The sequence below is a fragment of the Rhinoderma darwinii genome, chromosome 12 (genome assembly GCF_050947455.1).
Source record: "Rhinoderma darwinii isolate aRhiDar2 chromosome 12, aRhiDar2.hap1, whole genome shotgun sequence".
In the NCBI taxonomy this organism is placed as follows: domain Eukaryota; kingdom Metazoa; phylum Chordata; class Amphibia; order Anura; family Rhinodermatidae; genus Rhinoderma; species Rhinoderma darwinii.
Window position 1 is genome coordinate 68,483,998 of NC_134698.1, and position 18,572 is coordinate 68,502,569.

Sequence of the window (18,572 nt, forward strand, 5' to 3'; positions counted from 1 at the left end):
ATGAAGGTCCGTGCGAATGGAGCCTGTATGGCAACAGATGGAGTCCCTACAACTCCATAATACAGAGCTATAGGGACTGTACAGCAGCGTATTATGAGGTATTATCCCCTAGATGTAATCTTCTAGGGGGAATCTCTCTGTAATGCAGAGTCCAATCACTGGTTATCTCTGTTACCTTGCAGTACTGGGGTCCTGGCTACGAATCGGACCAAAGGCAATATCTGCATGGAGATTGTCTGTTCTCCCTGTGTTTCTTCCAGTTTTTCTGGTGTCCTCCCACACTCCAAAAACATAAAGCTAGGTTAATTGGCTTCCTATGAAATTGTCCCTATTGTGATTGTCTGAGAAAAATAAATTTGGATTGCGAGCCCCATTGGGGACAAGGACTGATGTGAGCGATGACAATTGCTGCAGAATATGTTGGTGCCATATAAGCGACAGGAAATAGAAAATTGTGGCATTTTCCATTGGATTTACTTTTGTCTGACTTAAAAATCTAACAGGAACCCGTCTGTATGAAATTGGAGGCATATGGAGGTACAACAGCGTGCCGCGGTGCTCCATTACAGCTGTATTAGGATTGTATGGAGCCATAATGTGCATGGGACCTTGTACTAAATACAGTCATGTCTTGTCCTTGTTTATTTATTTCGATTTTTTAAGAACTTGTCAGTTTTCCTATGTACAGAGGTATATGGAGCCACAACTAGGACAGTCATATAACACCTTTGGCGATCACCTTTTAGGTGACCGGGATTAGAAGACATTTGTTTTGTATTAGCCGAGCGCTGATGAAGATAAAAGCTTGTTACTTGTCCTTATTTACTTATAATAGAAGAGACTGCACACCGGCTCTGTAGTAATTCCTCTTTTGAAAGTGGATTTAATCTGTTACCTGTAGCCTGCAGTTATAGAAAACAGCTCATCGCTACTGAACCACATCAAACCACACGGATGGAAGCTTTCTTCCTAAATATCGTTTAGATGGCAGATCAGAAGCGGTGTCACATCTGTGTTACTAATAGAGGATACCTGCTTTATGGTTTTAGTTTTATATTTCAGGTGACACAGTTATTGGGGAAAAAAAAGATTATTTATTGTATTTGATCATAAATTGTTTAGTAACAAGTTATTTTCCTTTGAAGGAGCCCTAAAGCTACAGTTTCTTAACTTAAAGGGTGACTAAAATTGGAAAAACTTTTGACATGTCATAGTGACTTGTCAGAAGTTTGTTGGTGAGAGTCCAAGCACTGAGACTCCACCAATTGCTAAAACAAAGCAGCAGAAGCAATCGTGTGAGCACTGTGCCCCTTCGTTTCCAATCCGCTTTCCTCGGAAAGCCAAGCGAGTGGTGTGCGGACTCATAGACTTTCAAATGAGCCCATACACCGCTCCAAAGAAAGCCGATCAGAAACGTAGCGACCCATCGCTCACCCGAGTGCTTCTGCTTCTTTGTTTTAGCGATCGGTGGGGGTCTCGGTCTTTAGACCCCCCACCAAATGAAACCTTTGACATGTCACTTCGACATGTCAAAAGTTTTTCAAAGGTTTAGTAACACTTTAAGGCTACATTCATACGACATGAAAAATGGCCGTGCGACGGCAGGCTTTTTTTTTTTTAACGGCCGTCATACGGCCGTTTTCAGAGCAATGTAGTTCTATGGCTGTAATCACATGGCCGTTTTTTTTACATGTCCTATTTTGGGCGTTTTCACGGCCTGACGGTCCCATAGAACTCAATGGATCAGTTTTATCCCCTTAACGAGATACCACGTACTAGTACGTGGTAGCCGTTAAGGGGGAAGTATGGAGCGGGCTCACGGGCTAAGTTCGCTCCATTCTCAGCAGGTGACGGCTGTGTTATATAGCTGACGCCTCACTGCAACGGGCGGAATCAAAGATCACTTAGATTCCGCCCATTTAACACCTTAAATGCCGCGGTCATCACGGCATTTAAATTGTTATAATCAGGGGGAGCGACCCCTCAAACACGGCATCGCGCCAGTGACTATGGTTGTTATGGCAGCCTGGTGGCCTAATGAAGGCCCCCAGGTCTGCCATCGTTGTACTCCTTTGAAGGGCTTCAAAGAAGACTGTCAGTATCACGATATACTGCAATACATTAGTATTGCAGTATATCATGCAAGAGATCCAACGATCGCTGGTTCAAGTCCCCTAAGGGCACTAATAAAAAATAAAAAAAAACAGCTAGATTTTTATAATGTTCCAAAAAATATATATATATTAGAGGTTCAAAAAAAAAAAACTTTTCACGTTTCTTCCCTAAAGCAATGTTAAAAAAAATAAAAGATAACATAACTGGTATCGCCGCGTCCATAAAAGTACGAACTATCATAATATAGCGTTGCTTAACCTGCTCGGTGAACAACATAAATAAAAATAATATATAAAACATGCAAATTGCTGTTTTTTGGTCACCATAGCCCTCCAAAAAAAGTAATCAAAAAGTTGCATGTACCCCAAAATGGTATCAGTGAAAACTACAGCTTGCCCCGCAAACTTTAAGCCCACACACCGCTAAATTGATGGAAAAAGAAAAGTTATGGCTCTCAGGATATGACGACACCAAACATGTAATTTTTTTAGCCAATTTTTTAAAAGTGGTAAAACATAAAACAAAACATATAAATTTGGTATCGCTGTAATCGTATCAACCTGTAGAATAAGGTGAATATGTAGTTTTTACCGCCTAATGGATGCCGTAAAAACAAAGCCCCCCCCCAAAAAAAATGGTGTAATCGCTGTTTTTTGCCCATTTCAACACACACACATTTTTTTTCAGATTCCCAGTACGATATGCGGTACAATAAATGGTGCCATGAAAACTACAACTTGTCCCGCAACAAAACAAGCCCTCATATGGCTATGTCGATAGAAAAATAGAAAAGTTAAGGCTTTTGGAGGGCGGGGAGGAAAAACGACAATGAAAAAACTCAAATTAGCCTGGTCTTTAAGGGGTTAATCTGACGGTTTTCTGGAATCAATCCTTGTGACGGCCGTTAAAAACTGATCCTGGCCCTCACAAGAGGATTCCCCTGGCACAACGCTACTTTAAACGCTGAGCCAGGGGAAGCCCTTGATGTCACTGTTCATATATGGACAGTAAAGTCAGGGCTTTTAACTATGGAGTCCCCGGCCAGAGCATCGCAAGCTCTCTGGCTGGGGATTCCTGTCTTGGGAAAGCCCTTGACGTCACTCTCCATATATGCCCTTATGGTACCTTCGTATGCCCCCAATTTATTATCGAAGCACATGAATCTGGCATAAATGCCGTATTACAGAGCTATTCTCGCATTGCAACTAGAGGAGAATATCTCCGACATATGGCTTATGGTGGGACACTGTTTCCCTGTGGCTCTATACTACAGCAGTGCATGGGGACTCCATGTGCTACCATAAAGCCTTCTGCACACAACTCACATACCCAACTAGCTGGTTTAAACAACCATATTTTCCATAATATCTTAAAAGGTATTGTACGCTCTGGCCAAGAGATGAGGATCCTGAACAGAGGACCCCCCTGTTATTCATTACCCAGAAGTTCCTATATGAAAATGAATTTTATAAACTGTAATTTAGGGGGATAAGACGGAGTACTGAACACAGTAATTTGTACCGTTATAATTTAAGTATTTAGCAGTATTGCATATCGATATATGTAGCAGCGTTGTACAGGGTATATATTCAGGTACAGACTTTTTTTTTTTTTCTCCTGCGTTCTCTCCGGATCACTGAATATTTTCTTCGGAAGTGCAGTTTCAGCTCTTTACGGTTACACCATTGTTGTGCCTCAACCTGTCGGTAATTATATTTTATGACAGATCTTAATAGTGGGGCATTATTCAAAGAGGAATATCTTAATGCGTCTTTAAAAATAACTTTGAAATGCATTTTATAAAATATTCTAGACAATAACAAATATTCTCTGTCATGGACAAGTCTAGACAAATAGTGCAACCTGAAAAAGTCTGAACAAAAATCTGAACTAAGTGTTTTACAAAAGTTTATGAAAAATGTAGTTCAGCCGTGTCATAAGAATACGAAGTTAAAATCACTTTCCACATCAATGTCCGCTAACTCCATGGCTTCAATAGTTGCGGTGAGGGGTGATGAACACCTGTGCATATTGATGAGGATGATGCAGCAAGTGTCACATTTCCCTGCAGCGCCACCACAGGGGAAATGAAGCGTTGGGGTATGTTTACACAGGTTTTTTGTGTGCATAAAACACAGCAACAAACGCTTTCTCTGCCTCCCAATTTCAATGGGAGGTCAGAGACAGAAACGCTGGAAGAAAGAGCATGTCTCTTCTTTTTCCCGCTTGCGTTTTTTTCCTAAAAAAGCCTCCGCCTCACATTGAAATCAATGGGAGGCAATTTTGTCAGTTTTTTTTGTGCGGTTTCTGCGTCACAAAACGGTACCAAAAAGCTCTGTGTGAACTGGGCCTTACAAGTTATATGGGTTTTAAAGAGGCTCTGTCACCACGTTATAAGTGCCCTGTCTCCTACATAATGTGATCGGCGCTGTAATGTAGATAACAGCGGTTTTTATTTAGAAAAACTATCATTTTTGACCAAGTTATGACCTATTTTAGATTTATGCTAATGACTTTCTTAATAGACAACTGGGTGTGTTTTTACTTTTTGACCAAGTGGGCGTGATCAGCGTCATACACCTCTCCATTCATGTACTCAAACATCGTGATCTTATGAGATCATAATGTGCTGTCACTCACACATTAACTTTACAGAAGTGTCCTGAGAGTTAATAGACATCACCTCTAGCCAGGACGCGATGTCTATTCACAATCCCGACACTTCGGTAACGTTTGTGTGGGACTTAATGTACTGTGCTGTAAGGGGGATCTCACTGTGAATGACCGGTTACAGTATAATCTCGCTTGACTACGTCTGCTATGCTGTAACTCACAGAGACGCTACAGAAGTGGTCAGGATAATTAATACACATCCCGTCCTGGCTGGAGGTAATGTATATTCATTGTCAGGACACTGCAGTAACGTTATACTGTGTTTATGTGACTGCACATAGCGATATAGCTATATCGCTATTTGCAGTGTAAATGAATGGAGAGAAGTGTATGACGCTGATTGGTCACTGATTGGTCAGCGTCATGCACTTCTCTCCACAACGCCCACTTGGTCATATAGTAAAACACGCCCAGTTGTCCATTGAGAAACTCATTAGCATAAAGCTAATATAGGTCATAACTCCGTCAAAAATGATAGTTTTTCTAAATAAAAAACACTGCTGTAATCTACATTACAGCGCCGATCACACCATGTACAAGATAGGCCACTTATAATGTGGTGACAGAGCATCTTTAAGGTTCGTTCACATCTGCGTCAGGTCTCCGTTCCGTCTGAGCTTTCCGTCGGAACGGAGCCCTGACTGACACAAATAGAAAGTATAGTCTTTGTTTCTATTACTTAGTAACACATCCATAAAGCTGCATTCCTGAAAGCCAGTGCTAAGGGCCTGTTCACATCAGCGTTGTCTTTCGGTTGAGGGGTTCCGTCTGAGCTTTCCGTTAACTGCACTATTGATTCCGTCCAAAAAAAACGAAAGCTTTTCACGACGGTGACAAAACCATTAGCAAAGTATCTGTAACCATTGAGATCAATGGTGATGAAAACGGAAGCTATGGTTTCCGTTTGCCTTTCCGTTTAAGGGCAGGGGCGTAACTAGGAAAGACTGAGCCCCATAGCAAACTCTTGACTGGGCCCCTCCCAGGTGCCACACGCAGCCCCCCTTACAGATCGTGCCCCCTGTAGATTGTGCTATACAGCCCCCCTGTAGACAGTGCTATACAGCCCCGCCTGTAGAAAGTGTCACACTCCACTTGTAGATAGCACCCCCCACCTCCCCTTTGTAGATAGTGCCATACAGCCCCCCTGCAGATATCGCCATAAAGCCCCCCTGTATATAGTGCCACACAGCCCCCTCCCTTGTATAGTGCCACACAGCCCCCCTTTGTAGAGTGCCATACAGCCTCCCCCTTAGTAGATAGTGCCACATGCAGACCCCTGTAGATTGTTCCACACACAGCCCCCTGTAGATAGCCACAGCCCTCCCCCTTGTAAATAGTGCCATACAGCCCCTCTAGTAGATAGTGCCACACAGCCCCCCCTTAGTTGTGCCACACAGCCCCCCCTTAGTTGTGCCACACAGCCCCCCCTTAGTTGTGCCACACAGTCCCCCCTTAGTTGTGCCACACAGCCCCCCCTTAGTTGTGCCACACAGCCCCCCCTTAGTTGTGCCACACAGCCCCCCCTTAGTTGTGCCACACAGCCCCCCCTTAGTTGTGCCACACAGCCCCCCCTTAGTTGTGCCACACAGCCCCCCCTTAGTTGTGCCACACAGCCCCCCCTTAGTTGTGCCACACAGCCCCCCCTTAGTTGTGCCATACAGCCCCCCCTTAGTAGTGCCACACCGCAACCCCCTTAGTAGTGCCACACTGCTCCCCCTTGTGTATAGTGCCACACCGCTCCCCCTTGTGTATAGTGTCACACCGCTCCCCCTTGTGTATAGTGCCAAACCGCTCCCCCTTGTGTATAGTGCCACACAGCCCCCATGTGTATAGTGCCACACAGCCCCCCCCCCAAGTAATACAAGGCAATGGCGCATCCGAGAAAGTTGTATCAGACAGGGGGATGCCAATCAAACATGGAAAGGTGGGTTTGGAGGCAGGACTTTGTGACTCTTCAGGATAGCGGCACCACCCCATGACCCTTCAATGAGTAATTAATATATAGTATGCACCGTTTCAAAAGTTGATTTTAAAGATTTTGCTGCATCTGAAAAAAACATTTATTTGGAAATATTGTCAGGTCATGTATTACCGCATGGTGGCGGTTCAAGGGGTTAAAACTACCAGATAGGTTCCCATGAAATATACAATGAATTTAAAAACAATTCCATCTGCCCTGCAATTTTGTTGTTATAAATATATCCTATATAATTACAGCTCCAGGACCAAGCCCATACATATATACTGTACCACAACCAAGCTAAGTACATAAATACAGCACTAGAACCAAACTCTGATATATGTACAGCACCAGAACAACCAAACTCAGTACGTAAATACAGTACCTGAACCAAGAGCCAAGAACAATTCCATCTGCCCTGCAATTTTATTATAAATATATCCTATATAATTACAGCCCCAGAACCAAGCCCATACATATATACTGTACCACAACCAAGCTCTGTACATAAATACAGCACTAGAACCAAGCTCTAACATTTATACAGTACCACCGCCAAGCTCATACATATATACGGGACGAGAGCCAAGCTCAATACATATACAGTGAAGGAAATAAGTATTTGATCCCTTGCTGATTTTGTAAGTTTGCCCACTGTCAAAGACATGAACAGTCTAGAATTTTTAGGCTAGGTTGATTTTACCAGTGAGAGATAGATTATATAAAAAAAAACAGAAAATCACATTGTCAAAATTATATATATTTATTTGCATTGTGCACAGAGAAATAAGTATTTGATCCCTTTGGCAAACAAGACTTAATACTTGGTGGCAAAACACTTGTTGGCAAGCACAGCAGTCAGACGTTTTTTGTAGTTGATGATGAGGTTTGCACACATGTTAGATGGAATTTTGGCCCACTCCTCTTTGCAGATCATATGTAAATCATTAAGATTTCGAGGCTGTCGCTTGGCAACTTGGATCTTCAGCTCCCTCCATAAGTTTTCGATGGGATTAAGGTCTGGAGACTGGTTAGCCCACTCCATGACCTTAATGTGCTTCTTTTTGAGCCACTCCTTTGTTGCCTTGGCTGTATGTTTCGGGTCATTGTCGTGCTGGAAGACCCAGCCACGAGCCATTTTTAATGTCCTGGTGGAGGGAAGGAGGTTGTCACTCAGGATTTGACGGTACATGGCTCCATCCATTCTCCCATTGATGCGGTGAAGTTGTCCTGTGCCCTTAGCAGAGAAACACCCCCAAAACATAATGTTTCCACCTCCATGCTTGACACTGGGGATGGTGTTCTTTGGGTCATAGGCAGCATTTCTCTTCCTCCAAAGACGGCGAGTTGAGTTAATGCCAAAGAGCTCAATTTTAGTCTCATCTGACCACAGCACCTTCTCCCAATCACTCTCAGAATCATCCAGATGTTCATTTGCAAACTTCAGACGGGCCTGTACATGTGCCTTCTTGAGCAGCGGGACCTTGCGGGCACTGCAGGATTTTAATCCATTACGGCGTAATGTGTTACCAATGGTTTTCTTGGTGACTGTGGTCCCAGCTGCCTTGAGATCATTAACAAGTTCCCCCCGTGTAGTTTTCGGCTGAACTCTCACCTTCCTCAGGATCAAGGATACCCCACGAGGTGAGATTTTGCATGGAGCCCCAGATCGATGTCGATTGACAGTAATTTTGTATGTCTTCCATTTTCTTACTATTGCACCAACAGTTGTCTCCTTCTCACCCAGCGTCTTACTTATGGTTTTGTAGCCCATTCCAGCCTTGTGCAGGTCTATGATCTTGTCCCTGACATCCTTAGAAAGCTCTTTGGTCTTGCCCATGTTGTAGAGGTTAGAGTCAGACTGATTAATTGAGTCTGTGGGCAGGAGTCTTTTATACAGGTGACCATGTAAGACAGCTGTCTTTAATGCATGCACCAAGTTGATTTGGAGCGTGTAACTGGTCTGGAGGAGACTGAACTCTTAATGGTTGGTAGGGGATCAAATACTTATTTCTCTGTGCACAATGCAAATAAATATATATAATTTTGACTATGTGATCTTCTGTTTTTTTTTTTTTATATATATAATCTATCTCTCACTGGTAAAGTTAACCTAGCCTAAAAATTCTAGACTGTTCATGTCTTTGACAGTGGGCAAACTTACAAAATCAGCAAGGGATCAAATACTTATTTCCTTCACTGTATACAGCACCACAACCAAACTCAGTACATATATACAACACCAGAACAAATACAGCTCAATTTAGTGCAACCCCTGCTGTATAGGTTTGTATGGCGTAAAACTACAGCTCCCAGCATGGCCCGAACAATGGTAAGGATATGCTGGGAGATGCTGTTTCACAAAAAAAAAATCATACCACCCATCATCTCGCTGCAGATCATACAGTGACTACAGTGCTGATTAGAGGCAGAATAAACATTTACATTAAGTGACTCACCAGTGACGTCTCAGATTCTAGTTCTTTTCTTCTCCCTCCAGTCCAGACCTCTATGATGGATTTCTCCCGGCCACCATGCATTTCTGCAGTTTTCCGCTCGGATCTCTTCAGCTTTTCACTATTAAAACATTTCTGCACCTATAAACGAAGATAAAATTATCAACACCTCTAAATATAATAAAGCGCCATACACTGCAGCGCTAACTATAATAGTACCATAAACTGCGTCCCACACACCGTGCCCCCTGTAGACGGTGCCCCCATAGCCCCCTGTAGATAGTGACCCCCATAGAGCCTCTGTAGATAGTGCCCTACATAGAAGCCCCTGAAGATAGTGCCCCACATACAGCCCTCTGTAAATAGTGCCCCCATATGGACTCCAGAGCTGCAAGGCACTAGTGCTAACCACTGAGCCACCGTGCTGCCCTACATATAGCTTTCCCTATAGATAGTGCTCCACATTTAGCCCACCTCTGTAGATAGTACCTCACATATAGCTCCCCCTGTATATAGTGTCCCACATATAGCCCACTCCTGTAGACAGTGCCCTACATATAGCCCCCCCTGTAGATAGTGCCCCACAGGTAACCCACCCTTGTATATAGTGCCCTACATATCGTGCCCCACATATAGACCACTCCTGTAGATAGAGCCCCCACTGTAGATAATGCCACTCACACTTTTAGTAGAAAAAAATAAATACATTTACATACTCACCCTGAGCCTGTTCCCACGTCGTCCGATGGCAATGCAGATAGGCTCTCTTCTGAGCAGGTCTGCATCGTTGAAAGGCGCTGATTGGCGGGGCAGAATGACTTGCCCTGTCACTCAGCGTCTGAAGGCACGGAACGTGCCTGGCCATTCAGCGCTAATGCCTGTATTTGTACCTGCGTGCTATAGACGCAGGTACAATTACTGCAAGAGGGTGTGGCTGTCGCTAGCAACGGGGCCCCATCCGGTGCTAGCGACGCCCCCGGCATGAGAGGGCCCGCACTGCCCCGCCCATAAATGTTAGAAGCTCGGTGGTGCAAGCCCCGTAGTAGCGGCGCTACCGCTGTAGCAGCTATAACGACCTCTAGTAGCACCACCGGGCATATATAGGGGGGCGTGTCGGTGGGCGGCACGTGCTGCCTCAAGCCGCAGGCACCGTAGCAGCCACTATGGCTGCTACAGCGGTAGTTACGCCACTGGTTAAGGGGTTCCCCTGACGGAAAGCTCAGACGGAACCCCTCAACGGAAAGACAATGCTGATGTGAACAGGCCCTAATAGCTTGTCCTGAACATGCATCCTATATCTCGGTGATGTACTATAAAGCTCTCCACATATAGACGTTATGTTTATGCCAGGTTCCCAGGAAGCCATTACATATTTATAGCATCTCTGCACCTTTTTTTTAAACTGGAAATTAAGAAGCAAAAAATTTAACTTGCTGATCACCATGGTAATTTAAGGGCAAATAAAAGTAGATTTGGAAATTAAAGAGAACCTCTGAGCTCTCCTGACATGTCTGTTTTAGTAATACTTTGTATTCCCCATAAAATAACAATTCTAGAACATCTTTAATTTATTTTTAGAACTCTGCATTCTGCTGTTCCTCTGTTATACATCCTGGAAATGTATAAATAAATTGACAAATGGCCATTACCATTACCTTTGTCCATGCTATACAGTGGTATAGGAGCGGTGTGTGCATATATAACGACATAACTAAATAGATTGGTCATTCTAGAATCTTGGAAAGGCAATTGTGGAAGCGGTTATAGTGGTCATATTGATTGTGAGCCAGATGTCACACAGATAAAGCTATTAAAAATAGAATAGGACAACTCAAAGACTTACGCCTCATGCACACACGCGTGTGTGCGCCGGCCGATCTTCCCTCGGATCATTTTTTACCTGATTCACCCGCTATAGTGAATGGGTCAGTGAATACCATCGGGTGCCACTCGGATGCCATAAAAAATGGCCCGAGTGGTGCAACGGTCATGTACATGAGGTGTTGGGGCCTGTTCACATCAGCATTCGGGTTCCGTTCAACCTTTCCGTCAGAGGAACCAATGAAGAGAAACTATTGCTTCCGTTTGCATTACCATTGATTTCGGAAACAATAGCGCAGTCAACAGCACTTTTGTTTTTGTGGAGAAAAAAAAAACGGGCAATGTTAATTTGGGTGGGACAGTATAACTGGATTGACACTATAAAGAAGTTGGCTCATCACAGACCTTTGATATGAGAGCCGCCGTCCAACTTCTCATTTTCCCTGGAGCAGCTACTATAGTGGCAATGAATACAGAGACACTCAAATGAATGGCTGGCCATTGAATACATGGACGGGCCAGGTCGCCAGAGTGACACCTGCTGCTTGTTATGGGCTCTTCACATTGGCTCATAGAGGGGGGTCCTTAGCAGGCTATTATGCTCTAAAAGGGGATTTGTAAAGGGGTTGTCGAGAGGAGACCACTCCTTTTTAATGGCCAGTCATCGATCTCTAAGCTCTATTTTTTCCTTTGACATAAATAGGCCTGATACATTTTTTTAGTTGTAGTAATTTTATAATCTTCCCTCATGAGAATAGTCTGTGGTGAGACACAAATGATATCATCTCATCTGTTGTGTTCTCATCGTCGTCATCATCGTCATCCTCATACAGAACATCTGGTATTTCTGCCACTGCTGGAAAAGTCTGAGCTCTTTAAATAATTCATGTGCTCTCTATTCTCTGGCCAGAAAGCTGGAAGTAGCAACAAATTAATTAGTCGGAAGTACTTCTAGCAATAGCCGGCCAGATGAATGCTTCATGATACACTCTTAATTACCATGTTTTGGGAAGGAGTCAGAAACATTTCATCCAGTTGTTCTGCAGAAGTCTCTCTATAGAGTACAGCATCAGAATGCACAAAGTCGTAGATACACTAGTTCTAGTTTAGAAAATGTGCACTTTGGAAATATATAATTTTGATAATGAAATTTACGTTAAAAACTTTACAAATTACATAAAACCAAAATGTATTCGTATTTCACTTTGCATTGACCCCCCCCCCCCACCCCCCAATTATACAAAAAGGGCTTGTGGTAAAAAACAGAAGAATAGATTGTTAAGACCCTGGATTGTAACTTCCTATAGGTCAAGCCTCCTAGTGCCCAGTATGGTTTCCAAAATCAAAATGCTGCACTTTGGTGCTATACTTGTATGCTAGTCTGTATAGAATTTCTTATATAGCAACTCCATAATGCACTCATATTATCAAGAATCTTCCCTTTCACTGACTTCTATTCTTCAATATTTCATGCTCCAACCTCTAAGGGCCTGTTCACATCAGCGTTGCTTTCCGTTGATAGTTTCCGTCTGAGGTTTGCATCGGGGGGAAACCCTCAATGGAAAGGCAAACGGAAACCTTAGCTTCCGTTTGCATCGTTATTGATCTCAATGGTGACGGAAACTTTGCTATTGGCTTCCATTTGTCACCGTTGTGAAAGGGTTCAGTTGAGATCAATGGTGATGGGGTTTATCTGCTGGTAGCAGTTTTTGTATATATGATCAATGGCGATGCAAACGGAAGCCAAGGTTTCAGTTTGCCTTTCCGTTGCGGGGTTCCCCCGACAAAAAGTTCAGACGGAACCCCTCAATGGAAAGCAACACTGATATGAGCCCAGCCTAACAGTCTGTGAGCTGCATTTTACGAGAGCCTGTTATCAGCTGATGGTTTTCTGAATACAGACTGACCTAAAATCAGCTGTGGCTGTAGACAAGGGGGAAGCTTATAGAGATTTAAAATCCAGCAGCACAGGGTTTATATGATGAGGGGTAACTTCAATATATAATCTGTAACACCCCCAACTATGAAACGCATTTTATAGTATTGGTCGTCTCATACAGGGCAGGGAGGACTTTTGGCCCCCTTATGCTTCAGTGCATGGGCGTGACTGCCACCTTTAGGGCTTATTCAGACGACCGGGATATACGTCCGTGCAACGCTCGTGATTTTCCGCACGGGCCTATATTAGTCTATGGGGCCATGCAGACAGTTGAGTGATTTTTACGCAGCGTGAGTCCGCTGCGAAAAACTCACAACATGTCCGTAGTTTGTGCGTATTTCGTGCATCACGCACCCATTGAAGTCAATGGGTGCATGAAAATCACGCGCACCACACGGAAGCACTTGCGTGGGAGGCGCGTGATTCGCGCAACAGCAGTAAAACTACAAACATCCAAACGGAGTGTCATAATGATGGCGACGGCTGCGCGAAAATCACGCAGCCACGCATCATACCCTGCTGACACACGGAGCTGTTGAGTGCCTTTTGCGCACGCAATACGCTGTGTTTTTTATGCGCGCAAAACGCACACTCTCGTGTGAATCCGGCCTTAGGGTATGTCCACACAGCATAAACACAAGGAATTTCCGGCCGGATTTTCTGTGTGGAAATTCCGCAATGTTTTGGCAAAATAAATTTTCATGCTGCAGATTGAGAATTCACACCGCAAGCCATTTTTCACACGTCTCTCCTGCGTATTTTTTCCGCGGCTTGTACATGAGATTTGTTGAAATCTACACTGCGGATTTTCCACAATGAAATCTGTTGTGGAAAATCCGCAGCTAATCTGCCCCGTGTACACATACCCTTAAAGTTATGCCTCTGCATATGATTCCATATTCCTCCATTTCTAAAATGACTGATGGTTACTGATGCTTCTAAATGTTCAAGTCCTCTGTCTCTCATATATAAAAAATGTACTACCAATAAGTATCCGTGCTATACATTGCAATAAGCTGATTGGTTGCAAATTTTTGGTAGAACAGTTTTTATGCGTGGCGGGGGAAAGGGAAATTACATCTGCTCTGTGCGCCATTTTGATCCCTGTGTGTCAGAATAAGTATGTGGTGTCATTTATAATTGTAACTTGGTAGAATTTCTCTTTCATATTGTTTGCTCAGAATACAAGAATTCTTAAAGCTGATACTTTTGTTATTCTAAAGAGAAATTAACATCTCACTGAAAAACTGCTTACATTTCAGCAGGTGACAATGCGGAAGATGGAGAGCTGGACCTTAATGGAATTGACGACAATGAAATAGACAGGGTGAGACCTGATTTCTCCTTTTATGTCAAGCGATATAAATGTGTTTAATCAAGTCTGTTTTCTAGTGTCTATTATTGCTCAGTTTGTTGTGTTGAGAAATAAATGGACTTATTAGCAACGGCACTGCTGAGAGCGCTTCTAGTGATCTATGTAACGAATATTACAATGTTGGTGAGCAGTAAATAAGAAAATGGCCTAAAACGGCGCTCTCCAAGTAACTAACTGCACCTTCTGCGGACATATCTGACAACCTGAAAAAAAATATGTATGTGTGTGTATATATATATATATATATATATATATATATATACACACGCATATCTAAAGTTCATAACGTACAATAGCATACGTCATACATAGGCACCCCTTTCATTTTTTTTAAAAGGTTGCGGTATACTTTTTTTGCAGTGCCTCCCTAATCGATAGACATATATATATATATATGTACCGACATAAACCTGCCCAGTGAATACCAAAAGGCTTTTTTTTTATTTTTTTTGCATTCGTCGAGTCTGTAGGGCCATATGGTTACATCTGGCATATGCGCAGGGAGCTTTCCCAGGGCATACGCTGAACGTACACGGCAAATGCAGTATGACTCTAGCTTTATCTAGCTAAGCATTCCAAGAAAATAGACCAGAATGCTGCTCTGTGAGTCTTCCACCCTAGGCCGTATATAAAATATATATATTGCCGATTTACTTGGCATGTTCTATTGGCAAGTCCACAGTTTGAACTCGCCACGCTGTTTTCCCTCTTCTTCTCCTCAGTATATTCTAAATGAGAAAGAAGCGGAAATAAAGAAAGAGCTGTGGATGAGAGAGAATGCAGACTACCTGCGGGAACAAAAGGGTAAGCGCCGTGATTTCCCATTCACGCTTTGACGTCCTGATGTGTCACTGAAAGTGACAGGATGCAGAAAACATCATTCATGTTTTGTTAACATCTTTCATCTCCGTCTTCCAGAAAAGGAAGAGAAAATCGCAAAAGAAAAGGAGCTGGGTATTTATAAGGAACAGAAGGTAACCTCTCATTTGTATGCCCCGATATGATAAGAGCTTTTATAAGAATGCAGGGACATGTAGCATACACATCTCTTCCCCTCATTCCTTGGTCTGCTTATTTGTATTGATTTAGAATATACTGTAACTATATGACTGTATTATAAACCAAACAACAAAGACATAACACGCACGTATGCATACATTCCACAATTCACATTCCGAAAAGAAACGTTCAGAACGTGCTCGATGAACTTTGTGTTTGAGACCCATACTGTATGTCTCATCTCTGAGCGTTATTTTGTTTACTAAAATCCTGTTCCATGTAAAACCCCCTCAAAAAACAAGGGGGCACTCCCTCCGTCTGGAGAAAAAAAAGTTCAACCTGCAGAGGCGACAAACCTCCTTTACTGTGAGAACAGTGAATCTATGGAATAGTCACCGCAGGAGCCGTCACAGCAGGGACAGGAGATGGCTTTAAAAAAAGGCTTAGATAATTTCCTAGAACGAAAAAATATTAGCTCCTATGTGTAGAATTTTTTTACTTCCCTTTTCCCATCCCTTGGTTGAACTTGGACATGTATCTTATTTTTTTCAACCGTACTAACTATGTAACTAGCATGAGGCAAGCCACTAAAACCTTCTACATTAGAGAACCTGGTTCTATCTGTGTTCTCTCGTCATCAATAAACCCAACAGCTCCTGTCCGTATGCCCTGTTAGCGAGACCATGACCTATTAGTTAGAACGAAGAGCTATGGCAAAGATCTGCTACATCAGCAACCAGAAGTTCTTCACCTAAAAAGGAAGGTTCATCTTTGCAACCATTATTCTATCGTTTTGCGTCTACACATGCTATGCAGAGCTATATGTTTCCATGGTAGCAGACTACAAAGAAACTGTGCAGTCTGATTCTGCAGTCATATTTTCTTCCATCTCGCCTCCAATTCTTAACTCGCAGTTAGTAGGGTAGTAAGAAGTAGGATACAACTGGATGGCAGTTATGTAACAGCCCAGGGTTATAATGAGAATTGTACTACATTTGACAAGGTGCAACTCCCTAAATCTAGTCAATCCCAAGAAGAGATATTACTGAGTGGTGATATGAACTTGTGCAACATGTAACTTTTACTAAAATATATAATATATATCTGTTTCCTTTGCTCTGTAGCTTAGATGTACTTTAAAAAAATAACCTAATATATTAGTAGTATTATTAATATGCATTGACCCCTGCTAGTGGTCAGGAAAGTTTTTGTTTTTTTTCCCTTTTTTTTCTGTGTCCCATTTGTAGAGTATACGTTTCCGGTAATGTAGTTATCGAACTGTCAGGGGCTCAGGGCAGTTGTAGAGGTTTTTGAGGTTGCTCCACTTTCAATATTAATACCTCCATATGGTAACATTTCTTAAATCTGGCATTTGCTAGTCCAGAAATCCTGATAGCTCGTCCCTTGTTTCTAGAAGCAGGAGCAAGGATATCCAGAGATTTGTCTGATTAAAAAGCAAAGTGATACCTTCATATGTTATGCTTCTCATTGTTCCTGTAGCTTCCCTTCTTTTAGGTCCCATGCACGCGAACGTAGCTTTGCGGCCGCAATTCACCCGTTTAAATGGGTGCATGCACATGACTGTGGTTTCCACGGTCCGTGCATTGCCCGGGAGCCTGGACCGCAAAAAGATAGGACATGTCTTATTACGGCCGCATTTTGCGGTCCAGGCTCATTGAAATGAATGCACGTGGCAATTTGCACGGCCCGTGATTTGCGGGCGGCCGCGGTTGACACTTTGCGGTGGTCCAAGCCGCAAATCACGGGCCGTGCACACCACTACGGTCGTGTGCGTGAGGCCTTAGTGTTCAGTTTGACATTTTTTTCTATGACCATTTTATAATTTGGAAACTATTCTTTTCTATTAATTCTGAATTATAGATTTTTTGGGTTATACTTGAGAACTTTAAGCAGTTCTCTTAACTTTTGTATACAATATCTCCAAAATAAAGGTTCACTTCACATTGTTTGTGTGATGACCTAATGGGCACTTTCCCCGTGGCTCCTGGAGACTTCAATTTAACAATGTCTTCATGTTGGAAAACAAATGTGGTGTGTTGCCGTATCAAATTTGTCTGCTTCAAAGCCATAAGCCCCCTAGAACTTCCCTTTCTTGCAGACAGCTTAGTTTCTCCGCTTGGCTTTGAAGATCATGGATTGGGATGACTGACCTAAAAGACATAGAGACTTCAAAGAGAGAAGAGGTCAGGCTAGATATAAGGGAATAGAGGCAATAATGGAAACTAATGAAGTGATGTGAGGTCGCTGGACTTCAGGCCCTTGGACATGACACAACTTTTTGGTTTTTATTACTGTTCTTCCCGCAAGTTATTTACCTTATCAGACCATATGATGTATTGCTATATGGACCCTACCGTCCATTACTCTCATTATTACTATGTCTGTAAGTAAATAGCTTTTTAGGATTTTGCTCCTATCCATATCTAAAGGGAGGACTTTTAACACTCCTGATAACACTGATTGAATTGTTATTCAAAAAGAAGGTCTACTTTTGCAACCAATTGTTAATTGTTCCAATTTTTCTTGAAAAATGAAGCAACTTTTCAAATGGTTTTGTGTAAATCGCTCCTATTGACACGTGTCTCCATGGTAACACTATAAACAAACGGTGTGTAGTCTGATTCTGTAGTCATATGCTCTTCCATCTGTCCCCTACATCTTAGTAACCTACCAAATGTATGTTTGTAAAAAGTAGGGGACAGATGAGTGTGACTGCAGGCTCAGACTACAAAGGTTTTTTTTGTAGTCTGTTACCATGGAGACAATAAGCACTTGTCTGTATAGGAGCTGTCTAATGCACACAACCCTAGTGATTTTACGGGTCACAAAACCTCGGTTCCGTTGCAATCCATTAGTCCGCAAAAAAACATACGTTGTGCATTAGTGACATCGGGATTCACAGATACACAATAAAAAAACATGGATGTCCCCAGTTTGTGAAACTGCAAATCCGCACTGTAAAATGACTTGTCCTGAGTTTTTGAGGCCCGGATTTACGGCCCCCACACGGATCTGTGAAAATCAAAATCAAATGTCACAGTGCCCTGGGAATCTGTACGGAGTAAATTCTTACATGGACGTGTATATTTAGCCCGATGGATTCCAAAAAGTAAACAGCACAGAGAATTTATTTTCATCTACCAGTCGTTTGTATATTAATTCAGACCTAGCTTGTATTCTTTGTCTGCTCCCTTTCCTGTGCAGCTCAATTAA

General features: G+C 42.7%; 2 protein-coding genes across 4 annotated transcripts in view; one reads left to right on the forward strand and one right to left on the reverse strand.

Annotated features, from left to right (window-relative positions):
* Positions 1-18,572, forward strand: part of BRF1 (BRF1 general transcription factor IIIB subunit) — a 212,668-nt gene that overhangs the window by 144,445 nt on the left and 49,651 nt on the right. For 2 of the 3 annotated variants that reach the window (XM_075843798.1, XM_075843796.1), the window contains exons 12-14: positions 14,227-14,291; positions 15,062-15,143; positions 15,258-15,313. In XM_075843798.1, the coding sequence (XP_075699913.1) occupies positions 14,227-14,291; positions 15,062-15,143; positions 15,258-15,313 (203 nt within the window). The remainder of the gene's footprint in view (positions 1-14,226; positions 14,292-15,061; positions 15,144-15,257; positions 15,314-18,572) is intronic. The other variant, XM_075843797.1, reaches the window with a different exon arrangement.
* BTBD6 (BTB domain containing 6) overlaps positions 1-18,572 on the reverse strand; it is a 552,040-nt gene that overhangs the window by 53,262 nt on the left and 480,206 nt on the right. The gene's annotated exons all lie outside the window — the stretch shown is intronic.